The 17,940-nt window shown below is 39.5% G+C and overlaps 2 protein-coding genes across 2 annotated transcripts; both read left to right on the plus strand.

The window, feature by feature from the left end:
• The first annotated feature begins 6,943 nt into the window (after positions 1-6,943).
• On the plus strand, positions 6,944-8,904 carry LOC145441646 (serine/threonine/tyrosine-interacting-like protein 1). The gene is made up of 7 exons (XM_080319556.1): positions 6,944-7,216; positions 7,419-7,580; positions 7,638-7,774; positions 7,850-7,995; positions 8,067-8,167; positions 8,558-8,670; positions 8,727-8,904. The coding sequence occupies exons 1-7, from the start codon at positions 7,114-7,116 to the stop codon at positions 8,856-8,858; spliced, it is 894 nt and encodes a 297-aa protein (XP_080175682.1). The 5' UTR covers positions 6,944-7,113; the 3' UTR covers positions 8,859-8,904.
• Positions 8,905-16,374: 7,470 nt separating this feature from the next.
• Positions 16,375-17,813, plus strand: LOC145441651 (GPI-specific phospholipase A2-like PGAP3). Its single transcript, XM_080319565.1, has 3 exons — positions 16,375-16,586; positions 16,714-16,832; positions 16,893-17,813. Exons 1-3 carry the CDS (start codon positions 16,470-16,472, stop codon positions 17,641-17,643), a joined length of 987 nt encoding a protein of 328 aa, XP_080175691.1. The 5' UTR covers positions 16,375-16,469; the 3' UTR covers positions 17,644-17,813.
• The last annotated feature ends 127 nt before the right edge of the window (positions 17,814-17,940 follow it).

Here is a 17,940-nt window from a genome sequence, read left to right on the forward strand (position 1 = left end):
TGTTGGAGAGCATACAAGCTCGCCCAACATCATCCACAGGTGCTATGTGATTAAGCTCTGCACAAGGGTGAATACGAAGACCCAAACAATTTTGGATGCGTGTTAAAATAAATATTTGCATGGCATTCGCGTATATTTCACCACGACACGAGGACGCTCAAGTATCAAGCATGAGTGGGCTGATCGCTGGCCCCTCGTCTGTAGAGGTTTTATTTCTCCTATCTTTACACGATGCGTCACGAGGCCGCATCGGTACATAGGATGTCCGACCGGAATACAATTATGGAAATTATTCTATTTGTATCGGCAGCGACAGTGCATGAGTGCAAGCCCCAAGCACCCAACGAAAATAGTAGTGACTATGATTTTTTTGCTACCATTTTCTTTCTTCCGCCATTTTGCTTGGGCCTACTGCACAGCCGAAGAACCGAGATAGCACAGCGGCCAGTTCATTAGCGTTCATTCGATCATGTTGCCTGCTACTTCGCATGTACTCAAATCATCCAAAAACGTACAAATACATGATTAAACTATTCTCATAATCATATCCACAGTGGAAAAATAGCTCACGAGGCCGTTGATGGGGCAAATTTTGAGGTCACCATGCAACCAGAACGCACTTGATTTCTGAAGATGATTTTGCCTGTTGCGACTCTATTTTCTCTTGGACACATTCCCAAGCCCAAACACGATGAAGAATCGGGATTTATATATATGTTTTATATGAATGCCTTGTGATTTATACAGCGATACCGTGTCAGAGCGATATTGATATATAGTATAGCTGTTTTTGTTTATTCAAGATAATAAATATTGTAGTACCATGTATCTCCTCAAATATGACCCATGCTAGAATTTTGAGAATGACTGTAGTAAAAGCCTTATTTTTCAGTTAAGGCCTAGTCGATATAATGTGAATTATAACTGAACTAATATAATTTATGAATTTTCAATTAAATTAAATGGTAGACCGATACCGACAACCCTATAGTATCCTGTTTTTAATAGAAAAATAATATAGCCCTGTAAGATACGATATCATGACTGATCAGTGATCAACGTAAATTAGGTTTGTGTTTTATGCTATGGAAAATGCAACGATGTCGGAATTCAGAACCCGATGCCCCGAAGTATAATTTTATGGTGTGTGCAACGGATGTAATAAGTATGTCTAGGACAATCCTATATAAAAAAGGACATAACATTCTGAAATAGGTTGGTCGAAAATTGTTTATATACTGCTTCTGTGAGCTATTTATAGCCTCGATCAGCAATAATGTATTATCAATTGACATTGTACGTCTTGCTTTTGCTGTCTTTGCGCGTATAATAAATAAATACAGTTGATGCGTTCAATGTATACCAATGCAAACCAGCCCTTGTTGTTGTGGTTCAGAATGCCTAAATGCTCATAGCCTACTGTTGTCGATGAAAATAAAATGACATTCCGCAAACCTAGATTGCACACTAACTGGTGTATTTTCCCATAGGAACGCTCGGCGAATATAGAAAGAGACCGGCGAATAACCTCCGGCCGACGCGATAATGAGTAGACTTTTAACGAGCCACCAACACACCTTGACGGCTTTGTAGTCATAATAAGTAGCCGATGAATTATTGTACCATGCGTTGTTTACACATATCGCGACTCTTCAAAGCACGACCCACTTGCCGTGGTACTTGAAAATATCAAACGTGAGCTGTGGTGTTTCCTACAAGATAAGGGAAATTTACAACCGCTGATATATATTCCGGAAAAGACGGATGGATATTATAAAAATGTAGCCAGCCGTTTAAATATTTAGTAAATCTCAAGATGAGATGTATACAAAATAAACAAACCCACTGTTGCCAAGAGAAACTCGCGTCCACGCTCGGCACGTGCGACGGGTATACGTATAAGTGTGCGTTAGTGAAAGTCAAAGTCGAAAGTAGCGCACTTGACCTCGCACTGGTTCATGGCGGGCGACACATTTTTCGAGACACCACCATTTAAGAAATTTTACAAAAAGGTTCCCAACACTTGACAGCAAAATACCAATCATTATCAATTATAATTAGCACGCCTCTGGAACAGAAGGTATCGATTTAGTTGGAATGGGCACGAAACATGACATTGACAGGAACGCTGGATCGTGTTTGGTTCGTGGCAGGGATTTGTTATCGTAGAGCGACCATAGATAGATTTTAAAAGAGGAAGGCGGTCTGACAGCTACCGTGATAAAGCGTAACCGTTGACACCGCTTTGATGTGAAATGAAGGACCAGGTGGATAGAAAATGACATTTTCGGGCGGTAATGACATTCCAATCTAGACACATTATGAAGTGCCTGGAGTTAACGAGCTTGTATAGTCCTGTCCTGCGTTTGAAAATCGGTTACAAGAAACGGATAGAACTTACATGTGCACGTGCAATGTGCATACGACCTAACCAAATATACTTTCATCTCATCGTTTCGATCCGGCAGCAGTCTACGTCCAAAAGACAGGGACTTGAAATATGATCCATCTATCAGTGTCATCTTCGAGGATTACGTTGAATACCACACATAATGGGCGGAATAGAATGGCGATAATTAATTGTAAGTGTTTCAGAATAAACCAAGCGCATCAAAGCTGAAAAATGGTTATATCGGAGTAATTCGCTAATAGTCCTGCTAAGCAGGCGAACAACTGACTTGAAAGTCATTCGATGACAGACAACGCGATTCACGGCAGTTGTAAGACAGCTGGAATCAATGTTCATGCTTGTCTGGTTCATTGACGACCATGTGTATCCCGACCTGAAGCTGCAGTTACCGCATCAAGTGTCACTTCGTCAAAATAAAGAGTTCATGACAGCGGGCCATCGCCACACGTGCTATTTCAAGTGGATGCATGTGAACCCTAATATATGCCTGGCTGGTAAAGTACATAAATAGCAAAGTTTCGTTTGTGTATGTCTCTATATTAGCACCGAAAATTGGCAAACACACGTCATGTCATGGGCGGTAGACGGTGCAACCTATCCTCCAAATTCAATATCGTTCATACTGATGATGTTGCCTACCTGACATTATCAGTAGCCTATGATGCGATAGTGACAACATATGATCATTGCAGTTCAGATCGGATGGAAACACTGGTTTCGAAGAATACGAGATTGCTACGGAACTCGTAACAGATGATTGGCGTATGCAAACAATTTGATGCGCCAAATCCACGTCTCAAATGACCGCGACTGCTTTTGCCTTTTGTCGCTGTCTGCGTAAGCTTTGTTCAACATGCCGTGAAGAATGGTTCAACATTAATCTATAATTCAATAACTTACTCAGAGCGCAGGCACTTGATCGAACACATCGGCCTAGCAAAAGTGTCTGCTTGATTACATGCATGAGATATGTACGTATTATTGTGACGTCACAAGAAGGTTTCTCCCTCGTAGCTCAGCGCGTCTGTGTTAATCGTTTTGGGGATTTCTGACTATATATCAGGGATGCGCTTTCAGTTCAGTATTAAAAAATTGAACGAATCAAAGGTTAGGATACAATGTAAATATACGAAGGTGTCGAGACGACTTTAGGCAGTCTTTGAAATCAGACATTCTCGATCTCAATAAATTTATGTGGTCGAAACTTAACGGATCTGATGGAGTAAAATCAAGGCAGATCATACAGCCAGTCCGTTAGTGTCCGTGGGCTATATTGAATTTTCTTCCTGAAGGGCGAAGGCCCATCCATGCCGCGAATAGAAATTCCATATTCCAAACGTTATATTAATGGCCTCGAATATTATTGTAGGCCTATACGAGCCGCTATTAGCTCCATCCCATTGTCAAGGCGTATGCATTGTCAAGGCGTAGCACACATGTAATATTCATCGGATGCGCTTGAGGACGTACGAAATCAAGGAAATAGCCTTCTTGGCAGGGCCGTAACTGTCGCACCCAAAGCCCAAATTAGGGGGCGAGCTCGCAGGGGGCCCGAAATTATTTCGCAAATCAGCATAAATTCTAGAGTATTTTGCGGCGGGTTGCTAGGGTTGCATTTAAAACAAGAAAGAAGAAGGCCCTTGTTTAAAACATGTTTTTTATTGTTATTATTTAAAGCCTTGGCGTCACGAATATTCATTATTCAGTTGTGACAACAGAGTGGATTGACATTAACAATCTAATATATAGGGTAAATATAGCTCCTTTGACGAAATAGGCCTCCAACCCCTCTCATATATACGGACCAAAAACTTCTTCAGAGGACCGCATCGTCATGCAGCATTTTTACGGTCGGCCGTCATCATATCATCAGAACATTCTTTCTGTACCTATGATATATATCTAAGTACTATAGCTGTTGAATAGGGGTCTTCAAAAATGACTTTTTTTCTCAAATCGTACTGGCTACTTGATAAAATTGTTAGGTTACCTAATTTAAGCCTCTACACAGCAAATTTGGTTCAATTCCAACCAGTAGCCGCATTGCTACAGGAGAAGAAAGTTTCTATTTATTATATAACAATAAAATTTGGTGTGTAGGCTTAAATTAGGTAACCTATAGCAATTTTATCAAGTAGCCAGTAGGATTTGAGAAAAAAAGTATTTTTTGAAGACCCCTACTGTTGAACCGACTTTCGAGGGTGCCAACCCTCCCTCATCGTAGGCCTATACGTCGGTTACATCGGGTGGTAATCGTCTGTAGGAAAGTATTTACAAGATCAAGGCATAATTATACAACTTGAAAAAAACACAATTTTGTTTTTTAAAAAGGGCCTGTATTTAAAACACTGCTTAAAACATGTGTTAAAGTGTTTTAAACAACAACAATTTGTTTTAAATGCAACCCTAGAGATTACCTACAATCTCAAAATTTTCTTCGCTCGATTTAACGTAATTAAATGTCTACTTTGTAATATGGATACCCTCAGCCAGGGATATCTAGAACTAGATATTCTAGATATCCCTGCCCTCAGCGCACAAAGAAAAATATAGGCATTTCAGCGCCGGCCATTACCTCTCGACGACACATCAAGACTTCTGAAGTTCCGGCCAACTTGCAATTTCAAGAAGTGTGCTACTAATTAAGCCTTGGCCGCAAATAGCCGCCCCATGTTGGCCGAGACCATCAACATATATAGTATATTGCCAATTGCCCATTGTCCATAGGCGCGGAATAGTCCTGCGTTTGCTATCTGAAGTCACTACCTCCATCAGCTCTACCAGTAAAAATGTGATCATGTGGACTGAGAGAGAGTACGAAAAATTAATAGCAATGTACGCAATTACCAATATTATAGACAAAATTCAATCCTCGATAGATTGACCCCGTACGCCTGCTAGAATTTTTACATCAAACAACGATATCAATTTCGTTGGTTGGTTCAATAAGCATCATTCGCTGACTGCCGACATGTAGTCTGTATGGTGTATTTCGCTCTTGATGTTGTGTGATTGCTGGTCAAGCTCACAGCCGAAAATTTTGAGATTGTCAAGGTGCGTGCTCGTTTAGTGTTGATTTTTATACGCTGCCAGCGCGCCATGCATAGAGTGGCCCGCAGTTGAAATGCAATAGATTTTAACCTAAGATGTCATAATGAAGTGAAAACTGCCTAATATATGAAAAAGGTTCACAGTGCAGAACCTACCAAGGTTCGTTTGTGAACGTGAACCTCTAAATTTCTGAGGTTCACACACAGAACGCGAACGTGAACCTCACGTTCACATCATCCCTAGTAAAAAGGCCCGTCGTGAAGGGTGTCTTGGTTTGGTTCATGATCATATCGGGGCCCAAGCCTGTATGGTGTCCTGTGCTCACACTATGTTTTAATTTTTTATTATTTTTTAATAAATTTCTTTAACTTGGAAAATCATCGCTGCTCACCTGATATAGCAGGCAAAACGGCCAGCGATTCCAATCATGCGCCCAAGACCAACGAATTTTGTGTGCTGACGAAGTACCGTTGCGGCCCTGCGTCTTGGTGTCAAATGATCTTGCTTTGGTTTTGATTCCTTTTCACTAAAGGATTTATAAGATTGAATGCAGTACTGAAGTTATATTCATAATAACATAATTTCTTATATGTTCGCAAGAAGTCTGCTATTGCTATGGATGGAAATAGGATAGGAATGCGCAATGCGCATTGAGCCGAGCGATAGTGATACTCTAGCGGCACCTACCGATTTACTTGTTGCATATCCGGGTCGTGTCAAACGAAAAGTCCCAAATATATATAATATATATGTTTCAGTGGATAGTGAACATTTATCAGTGATTGATGGTTTTTAAAAATTGGAAGGAGTTTTCTTATACATATTGCATTGTTCATATCTTATGACAATGTTCTGCTCGCTGAGCTATAAAACAATATGATAACAATTAAATAGTATATTCATATTGAAATGAACCCGAATATTTTCGGCTGACACTCGTCAGGGGTAATCGTCAGCAACTAGTAGAGAATTGGAAAGAACATTGTATATCAACAATCGTATCACAAAATATGTAGTAGTAGTAATAGTACATTGAACGCTCTCTCATTCGAAATTTCATGCTGGTGACGTCATATTTTGTGATGCGATTGTTGATATACAATGTTCTTTCCAATTCTCTACTAGTTGCTGACGATTACCCCTGACGAGTGTCAGCCGAAAATATTCGGGTTCATTTCAATATGAATATACTATTTAATTGTATATTGAAGTTCTGTACCTCCAAGAAGCTCTTCAAATATGATAACACCTCATTACGTACGGCTGACTCGTGCAAAGGCTATTGATTCAAAGTTATGTTGCAATTAGACAGCTTTACTTTCAGAATCCAGACTAACTACCTATCAATGGATAAAAATAGTTTTGAAGGAATATATTTCCTAAATACAATTGAAAGTGATACATGTACACTAGCATTATTTCAAGAGGAATCACCATACCAACCAAATGCGATAACAACATTAGTGCTCTGCCGTGTCGCTCAGCTGTGAGAAAACGCCTTGTGTCTTATTAGTTATTACTCCTGCTATTTTTGGGCGATATCAGCGGATAAATAGGACAGAGTAAATGCTATTAAAAAGCTTGCGACTTTACCGTATAAAGATATCATACTATCATCTAATATTGTAATATATAGCGCAGCAATAGCAATAATGTCAGGTTTAGTTCTAATAGAGCCTACGGAATTATACAACATATTGAATCAAAATACCATATATCCATGCTTGAGCGACACAAACTTCCTGCTACTTCTTGGTAAGTTAGCATTGCTACTCCACTCCTAACAACGAATGCCTTATAGCTTGATGTACCAATACCAATCGATAACCAATACGGTCTCTACGTATGTATATTATATGTATTTTACGAATGTCTCCAAATTCTGGTGCAGTTGTATCCATCAAAATATGAAACAATTCCAATGCTTGATAATATACTGTATTGAATTTACCCACAGATGCAAGAAATAAACTTGAATATGATGAGAGTCATGTCATCACTGCCAAACGAGCTCGGTGCGATGGCGAAGAAAACTTTGCCATTCCCTATGACGCCGAACTAGAATGCAAGACCCATGTGATAATATATGATGGAAACTGCAGATCTTTGAGAGAGAAATGTAAGACTCTTCATATACAGTATGCATATTTTCAAATCGATAACACACTATATTTAGGTAGAGCGTTGCAGTGTGCAAATCGAATGGCCACGGACGGAAGTAAAAATCCGGTGAAAATACTGAGAGGAGGCTATGAAGACTTTTCCGCCATGTACCCATTCTTACGAACACAAAAGATAATATATTTACCTCAGGTGGCAATAGGCAATCCACATTTCCATGTACCATTTTAGACATTGAATTATTAACAACTGACATATTTTCGAAAGGAACTGGACGCCATAAGTACCTACCCATGCGAAATTTTGCCAAGCATATTGTACATCGGGTCAAAGGAGCAGGCTACCAGTAAAGCAATACATAAAGATCTCAAAGTTCAAGCCCATTTAAATCTCACAAAATCTGACGATGTCTTGTGAGTAGTAGGCTAATGTCGGCAATATTTAATCTATGATTTCATCTTTGACACATCTTTTTCACGCACAGCTTCGACTCTGCAGAATCAGAAAAATACTTACAGATAGCGATTGATGACGATAGGGAGGCTGACTTCGGAAGTCACATCAGCAAGATCATCAATTTCATTGGTAACCAATTACCAAAAGTCCCGTTTTCAACTGTCTATGACGTTATACCCTAAGGTGGTCACCCCTCCACGTTTTATTTGTAGTGTCATGAGTCATATTGCATTGTATGTCGCCACCCAACTACTTCCAATTAACTGCTAAAGGAACAACCTCGTCCAAATCTACATTTTGAAACTACTCTTCAGACCTTTCATTATCTACTTCCACTTGGATTAATTTTGACATGCCTTTGAAATTGCTGCTTGTACTTATAATTGAGTAGAAATTTACTGAGTAGCGGTGACTGCTTTGACACCTATATGCCGAAATTTGATGATATTGACTTAGCCACTTGATTATATAGATTTATCACAGGCAGAACATTTACAATGATCTGTTTTGTATTTGCAGCAAAAAACAGAGAAAAATTACGTACCATTTTGGTCTGGTCTGACCAAGGTATTAGCAGGAGTGCTGCTGCATGCATAGCATATCTCATGTCATACTACAAATGGCCACTGAAGGTAATAAGTAACCATTTCGATTTTCATCTATTTATGTAACAATTCTTTGCTTTCAGGATGCCTGGAGACATGTTAAATCATGTAAACACACGGTACGTCCGAATAGGGGTCTGGTGATGCAGCTGTCCCAATATGAAGAGAGCCGTCTTGGAAGTAAAGTTACGAACGTGGATGATCCTTATTATTAGCCTTTTTATTACGCTTCCTTTCGAATAAACAGACATTATCGCCCAACATACTGCATATAATATATGCGCAATGAATTTTGTGTTTGCAATTATTCACCTCAACGAATTTATACTGTATATATATGTATTGCTCTCAACATATTGACACATTGAAAAACCTGATATTGATCGGTTGGATCCGTGGTTCTTAACCTTGTATCCGGCGCCCCCCATGAGACGATTTGGATTTTGAAGGGGGAGGAAACGCTGAGGGCGAAATGGGGGACGCCAAAGAAAAATGGCCTCGCAGCAGATGGTGTAGTAAGGACATATGATAATATAGTAGAACAATGGTTCTATATTACTATATATCCCTGGGTTCTCATTGCAAACCAACATTCGACAAAACCTGACAAATCACAACGATTTTAGTTGCGCACAGCGCGAAATATCCACCGGCGATGTTCCCATGAATGCAGTGGTTTATTTTAATTCATGTTAAATGAATTTGGCGTACTTTTGGATTGCCAATTCCCCGTTAAAACACTCCCGTCCCGTAATTAAGCTACTCCAAGTCGTTTCGACACCTTCCTATCTTTTCACTGTATCGCAGTTTTGTGGTGTTTTGAAATGATTCTTATTTATAGACTGATACTTAAACTGATATCTCGTATTATTTTCCACAAAATATTTTGAACTAGGTATTGTATCCTGCAGAGCACCGCGTGTCGAAATCGGAAAGGCGCTGTACTGTACAACTTTTGACAGTGATGCCCTTTGTACATTAAATATGTTTTGAAGCTAGATTATAGATAACTAAAGGTAAGCCGGTTTGCCTTAGTTATCTATAGTTAATGGTCCGCGGACTTGCGCGCAAATCGCTCACACATCATTGGAGCATGTGCGAAAGGTTCAGGTCATTGTTAGGGATAGTTTAAGGTCGTAAAGTCACATCCTCCACTGTCGTATTTCGTTACGTCGCACATTCAAATGCCGGCAACCATCTTGGATATCTATAGATACGCGAGATTGTGGGCCGAATCTATCTGTAGCTCGTTACAAACTCGTCATCTTTCAAGTTTCCAACTGCTGTTAGAGGGTGTGTTGGTATCAATTCACCACTACCTTCGAGTCACACGTCATCTCGTGTCATTGCACAATAAGACTTGAGTCAAGTCACTAGATTTTCGAAGGTGACTCGAGTCAAGTCAAGTTGAATTTATGTAGTACACGGAATGATTCAGAGTCATTGCATTTTGCTACCTGTTTTAATATACAGATTGAATCCCCGTACATTCTAAATCAAACGAATATAGAGTTGAATATACACTAGGGTTACCATACGTCCTCTTTTAAGGGGATTTGTCCTCTTTTTTGACTTTTATGAAAGTGTCCTCGGAGGACGCCCAAATGTCTTCTTTTTTGAGAATTTTGGTTAAATATAAGGCAAAATTCGGCTGCGGGAGAGGAGCCGGACAGCTGATCTTTTTTGGCACTTCTTCGGTATTCTCCACTCAGCGTTGTATCGCTAGATCATATACATAAAACTGCTAAATTACGTAAGTAACGGTATGGTCCCAGACAATATTTATCAGTCATGCCCGGAATAGAGGGTAGAAAACAAATCCATGATATGCAATTTCAGCCTGCATTAATTGCTGACGAGCAATATAACTAATAAACATATTAACGATATTCGTCGATTTAAAGAGGGTTTTGGTTATATGAGCACAGAGCAATGTGACTAGTTTATAGCAGTGTTGGGATGACTCGAGTCATGACTTGACTCGAGTCAGACTCGAATCAACTTTTTCGTATGACTTGACTTGACTCGAGTCACTTTGGAAAAATGACTTGACTTGACTTGACTCGGGGCTTGAAAAATGGGCATTGACTCGTGACTCGGAGCAAAATTTACGAGTCAATTTCAAGTCATCAAGTAATCGCTGTCGATTAAATCACTCTATCTTGTGTATGTTCGGATTGTTCGAGATACGCCGGTGTCACTTGCGAGAGCAACCAGTGATTCACTGATTCTACTTTGCACTGATCCTCCATTGCTGCATCACAAATAAATTGACCGCAAACAAAACTATCACAGCTTACGTTGCCGTAGTATAGTAGATTAATCTAATAGCAATGTGTCTCTATTTCTTAGACGCCTCAATGCTTAAGTTGCGCAGTGCTTACCCTTACCAACCCTTTTGTATGATTTAAGTCGAACAAATTAGTATGTGCGTTTATATTCTCACGGATGTGTAGATGGGTGGTTTTAGCTATTGTACCATATAAATTTGTTTCAACCTCTCTCTGTATTAGGTTCTATATTAATCACATGTTTTACAGGCAGTTCTACGTGTGCGTTAACGATACAACGCCTTTTTGCATGTATATTTAACTTCATATCCGTTATTTGATTCAAGATAAATGGCCAATTAATCTGTCTTTCACACAGCTAGCAAAATGTAGTGACTTTGAATCATCTCTCATACTTCAAAAATTCAATTTGACTTGAATTGTGACTTGACTCGTGACTTGACTTGACTTGACTCGACTTGACTCGAGTCACCTCCGAAAAATGAGTGACTTGACTTGACTCGAGTCACCTTCGAACATCGATTGACTTGACTTGACTCGAGTCAAAATGTGCAATGACTCGAGATGACTCGTGACTCGAAGGTAGTGACTTGATCCCAACACTGTTCTATAAACTTTATAGAACAGCGATACATTGCTATTAGATTACACTGTGCTGCGTTAATTTTGAGGTTAAAAGTACTGACGGATCTTAGTGTATTTTTTGATGCTGAATCCAAAACTGTGATCCATTTTTTTCAATCAGGTCTAGATTTTTGGCAAATTGCATTTGAATTTTCGAAAACTACAGCTTTCAGCGTTATGCGATTAAGATTAATGACGTCATAAAAAGGATTTAGCAATGATGTTTTGATGAAAAGTTTAGAAAATTTCAATTATGACGCGATATACCTCCAGCTCATGGTATTTCTATTGTCTATTGTCCGAATTTAATATTTGAGAATTATTTCGGCAATAGCGATAACCTTCAATGCCATCAAACTATCCGTTGGGATTGCTAGCAATCTGATTTCTCTTTTTAATATTTCGTAATATCACGAGAAGCGGGCGCGAAACTTTTCACTATTAAAAATGTATAAAAAAGTTCGAGAACCACTGGCATACAGTATACTGTAAAGAAGTTTCAGGAACAAGATCAGCTTTGAGCACGTATATCTGTGAACTGACCTGACGAAGGTTTCACTGCACAGTGCACACATGGGTACAGTAGAAAAATGACCACGGGCAGCTTTTCGAGTAGTCATTTGAAACTTCCCCAAAAAGCATAGAAGCCCTGATTACGGATCACAGGTGAAAGAGCTGCTTGAAAGCTTTCAATCCATACAGCCCCGATGTCTGTGAAAATGCACTTTCTGACTTCTCATTAGGGTTCTAGGCTACTTTACAGTCAAATGTGGTGATTACAGAGAATAACAAAGAATAAGATTCCACCAAGACTTTCACCAGATATAAGAAAGCCGTATCAAGGATACGCGGGGACTTGAACATGTTTGCAGATTGCCGTTGGTGCTTAAAGAGATATCCACATAACTCCACACACGGAAGAAAATCTTTGAAGCGACATTTATTGTCAGTATAAATCATTTACATCATATATTGTTACTGCATTTATCGTCGGAATATCAGTATCAGTATCAGATTAATTTATCATCATATCCCGCACAACGCTTTCTTTGTTAAGCTATTTGAATACTTCGTTTTCATTTCACACTTCACACATTGATGACGAGTTCACCGGCAACCCTGGTCACGATCCGGATCAGGAGTATGTGGTTGTGCGTTGAAAGTTGTAACCAGGATCGAAACCACATTTTGCAGCCCCCTCCCCCCAAATAAACACTGATCTTGGGCTTACCATAGGGTAATTGATGCAACTTCTGGGGGCTTGCTATATGCATCTGGTTTCTATATGCATCTGGTCGTTAAAATTTTGGAATGAATTCTGTCAATAAAATTGGTTATTCAGTATATATTACTATATAGTTTTGATCCTCTCTCCTCCCACATGATTAGAGTTTGCGGTAGAGCTGGTCGAGAATGCTGACTTCGAAAATGCAGGGAGCGTAATTGTACATCGTTAAGTCTTGTTGATGTCACACCGATAAGATTATTAATCAGCCTAATGCCGGTGCGTACCACTAAGCTATATATAAACACCACACATCCGGGGGTTTCCAGCCTTTTATGGTCGCGACTCCATTGCCAATTCGAATATGTTCCGTGGCCCAGCTACAAATTTGATAAGCTGATTATTAAAAAAAGATCAGCACCTTTGCCCAGACTTACCAGCGGCCTATTTTGGAAGCTGATTACGTTCAACATCTTCACGTAACCCAGAATAAAGGCAAACGACCCCCAGGTATAGCCTAGAACCACTAGGGGAGATGTGGTACCGATGGATCAAAAATTGGAAAATGATCGCTGGCCCCGAAATGTTCAGCCGAAAACAGCAGATCTTTTGCTGGCTCAGCACTTTGATACAAGCTCTACCTATCGCGCACATATACATGAATATCCGTCTTTTCAATAAATATTTATGGACGTTCAAAATTTGTTGCTCGGACGTGTCATCGGTCCCCACCAGTGATGAGCGGATAGTGCTTTTCGAGACTCCGAATCCCTCCGACAACTTTAGTGTCTGAAGAAAACTCCCTCCGACTCCGAAGAGCTCAAGCCCAGACTCTGAGATACTCCGATGAATCTCGTCAAGTATCCGAAACAGTCCCAAGCATGGTACACTTAGTAATGTGTTTTACTAAATTAATGTGATAATATGGTTACCCGTCATATTACAACTTTACAAGGTGTCAACTGTCTGTGTTTTGGTTTGTAATCACAATCAAGAGTGTATTCTGGTTGGACCTATCCAAAGATATCGGAGACAAAAGTTACAATACTCCGAAATTCTCCGAAAAAATATCTGTAGTAAACTCCGACTCCGCTCCGACTGTCACAAAATCAACAAAACTCCGCTCCGAATCCACTCCGACTCCGCTCCGATGCTCATCACTGGTCCCCACCCGGTGGGTCCAATGGCACACGACCCGGGGACCTATGACACATATACCCTAAAAAACTCAGATATGACTATACTTTTCTTGCTCAGTATTATATTCTAAGCTACAGCAAGCCAAAGAAGAATGTTTGGTCGCAACTGTCAAAAAATAGAATAAATATTAAATCAAATGTTGTCATAAAATCACGTTTCGATTTAGGCTCGGACATATAAATTTGAGGGTACATACATATTGCCCGAAAATCGTCAGTGTGACTTCCAAATACCTCGTTATAGCGATAAAACATCATATGCAATTATTACATAAAGATTTTCTGTACGTAGGCATGTTTCATTTTTTCATGATTAGTATGCTTGATTATTTTGCTTGATTTGGCTATTGTATCATCGGTCCCCACCCTACGAATTTTATACATGAATCGAAAAAAAAGTCCACTCGAAGAAAGTACTGAAAAAAATAATAGGTGCCATTATATAGCCTGATACAAGCCCTACACTTCACAATAAAAATGATTGCTGGTTTGTGCGTGTTGAAGGTTACAAAGAAAAACGTATATGTCGATCTAAATTTAGTTTACACCCCCCAAAACAAAAATCATCTGTGAGAGACCCCATAGCTCGCGCACGTCGAATTTTTTTTGTATGTGAGGAAAGATTTTGCCAGCATATACAAGTTCACGGAGTGTAATCATGGAATTATCATAGAGAATTTTCTAAGTATTTTCGGTCCCAGTGATCCATCGGTACCACATCTCCCCTATATATCTTTGAAAAAAGCATTTAAACGGCCTTGGTTGGACTCTAGGAATATAACGTTCTCCTACAATTTAGGCTTACCATACGTCCTCTTTTAAGAGGATTTGTCCTCTTTTTTGACTTTTTTGAAAGTGTCCTCGGAGGACGCCCTTTTGTCCTCTTTTTTGAGATTTTGTCCTCTTTTTTGAAAATTTAGGTCAGATTTAGAGGAAATTGCGAGTGATATGCCGCAAATTAGCGCAGAAGTGAAGCTCCGGCGGGTATTTCGGAGGGAAAAGTGGTGATTTCAGCTCTGAGCGAAAAGAAGACCTTTTTTTTTTTTTTTTTTTTTTTTAGTCATCCACCTGGCAATGTGGAGTGAAAAACGTGATTTTGAGCTCTGAGCGGAAGTGATGACCTTTTTTTTTTTTTTTTTTTTAGTCAACCGATCATGAAGCGGGTGAAATTCACCTGTTTTTGAGAATTCTACTCCAGTTTTGCTTGTCTGAAATTTCTGAAAAAGTGTCCTCTTTTTTCATTTCCGAAATATGGTAAGCCTACTACAATTGCGATTACAATTAGTCATATTTCAGTAAGTAAAGCTTATTTTTCTTTACTTTTGATTGCAGTTTTTACAAGGACACGGTAGTCCCCAAACTAAAATCAATATATGTGATACTAAATCGCGCGCAACGCGAAGAAAAATTTCATGGAGCGTAGATCAACCCAAAAATAATGTTGTTTATGTTGATTTACGAAAAGATTACTAGCCTACTTCAAGCCTTCAAAATTCCGGACATTTTGGCATATTTTAGAATTTCCTCCCGGACGCAGTTTAAACAGTAAAATTGTGGACATGTACGGGAAATTCTGGACGTACGGTAACCCTAAGCTAGCATTATTGAATAAGTGATGGAAAAAAAAACTTGACCTGATTGAAAAAAAACGGTTGCATTTTTGAGTTCAGCGCAAAAATTTGATGCCAAATCAGTTCAAACAACTTTAACCTTTGAAAAATAATTTTCAAACGCAGCACAGAATGTTTACATTCTATTTCACATTCATGTGATAGTAACCACCCATGTATAATACGAAAAATAATTTTCAAACGCAGCACAGAATGTTTACATTCTATAGTTAATACTTGGCTAACGTAATTTCACATTCATAGTACCCAGCCATGTATAATACGCATTACGCACCCTTAAAATGGCATGTCCAAACTGGGAAAAGCCTGCACCCATGTATAATATACGCACCACCTGTAGGAGCAGGTGATCGAGCAATCGTCTGATACGAGAGCATTGTGTATGGAGCATTTTGAAGAAGCAGAGAAGAATGGTGTATTAAAGGGGCACTGCACTCAAAATATGATGTGTTTATATAGCTCAGTGGGTCGTTGCCATTCCATGCTTACATTCGATAGCTGATTTACTAGCTGGTAGCTGCCTAGATGGAATGACGTCATCATTTGAAGAATGATTAGAATCTGGTTTTGGTTCATTGGCTTTGTAAAGAAGTAAACACAAAACTCTAAAGGACATCTTTATCGGTTACTACAGCGATCACTCAGCTGCAAATGGAAGTTGCTGAAGCGGGTCTGAGATTCTGAGATTCTGAGTGGTTTTTGTGCTTCACCCGAACATATTTAATTCCCGAGAATTCTATTAGAATCACAGTGGTGGGCTGAGCTGTGATGTGGTTTGGTATCGTGTGGCGGTCGCTGCGCCGATTTTAAACTGATAAACGTAGTTGAAACCCAAGTTAACTTGGCAGAACTCATAATGCATTGCCGCAAGAGAATCTATTCATGCAGATGCGTGATAGCGATCCATGTAATCCTTTGCGCACACATATCTACAGTGCATTCATCGGCAGGAGACAGATCACATCACTTTCAGGTATGTAAGCAGTAGGTTGTTATTTTCGAATCCGTTACAAGTGAGAAAGCAAATTTCATTTATTGGAACCTCATTTTAAAAGCAGCGATCCGTCGAAACGCATTTAATAACTATTCAACTTTCGAAGGCATGCCTACAATACGACATGAAACAAAAATGTCAGACGAATGAAGGTCTCACTACATTCGCATCTGACCAAGGAATTGCGGAAAAGTGGCTTGGGTGGAGCTGTGAAGATGATTGTCGGTAGGCACAATGAAAATCCTTACTCATAGCATCTCAATGCCGCACTGCATTGTTTCTTAGATACAACTGCATGTGGAAAACTGTCAAAGCATACCAGACACAAGGAAAAGATGTTCCACAATTCAACGGAAAGTGGCCATTTGTTCGATTCCTCGGCATCCAAGAGCCTGCTTCGATGCTATTTTCTATTTTCAACGCATACACGCACGTGCTTGGCTTGCGGCTGTACATATCACAAATTAACTCCAGAAACCGTCTTTATTTTCCATCACTGATGTTTTCTGTCATGTCCATAAACGCCTGGCTCTGGTCAACCATATTTCACACCCGAGACTTTGATTTTACCGAAAAGATGGACTATTTCTCGGCTACAGCAGCCGTTTTCTACAGCATATATTATTGCACATTTCGAATGTCTCTTGGTATTTCGTGCCCAGATCCTAAGCGCGGTCGAAATATCCAAGTTCTCACCGGAGTGATTCTTGGCGGTCTGTTTATAAGGCATGTTTCTTGTTTGGTTGAATTTTTTGATTACGGATACAATATGCTTGTTAATGTAGCAGCAGGGCTGCTAAATGGGGTATTTTGGGTGATGTACCACATCTTGACGCGGAAACACTTTTCTCACCAATGGATGGCAACAACTGCAGTGTTATATACCGTCCTATTGTTAGGTTTAGAGCTTCTGGACTTTCCGCCCATATTTTGGGTGTTTGACGCTCACTCACTTTGGCATTTGGGGACTGTCGGGTTTGCTTTCTTATGGTATCCATTCATGGTAGAGGAGAGCAAACTGTGTCGTTATGTTTAAACTGTACGTTTATCCTGCAGCAGCCTCATGTCACTTCGCAAATGCTATACTATGCACTTTCTATTTCAAACGTTTAACCTTGGTGTCTTGCATAATATTCAATTGGCTTTTTTAATATTGTAATTGCATATTGCTTTTTCTAGCTGTCACAATTGAGCAGATTTGAATTTTGTGATGCACTTTTACACTCCACTTGATTAGGTAAATGGTTTCAGACAGATTTTGTTCAATTAGCATTTTGCTGTGCCGTAGGTTTTGGAACATTTCATATAGAGCCTACATGGTTACTGACGACCT

The sequence above is a fragment of the Botryllus schlosseri genome, chromosome 6, assembly GCF_051294905.1.
Source record: "Botryllus schlosseri isolate E-star chromosome 6, Bs_hap1, whole genome shotgun sequence".
Taxonomy (NCBI): domain Eukaryota; kingdom Metazoa; phylum Chordata; class Ascidiacea; order Stolidobranchia; family Styelidae; genus Botryllus; species Botryllus schlosseri.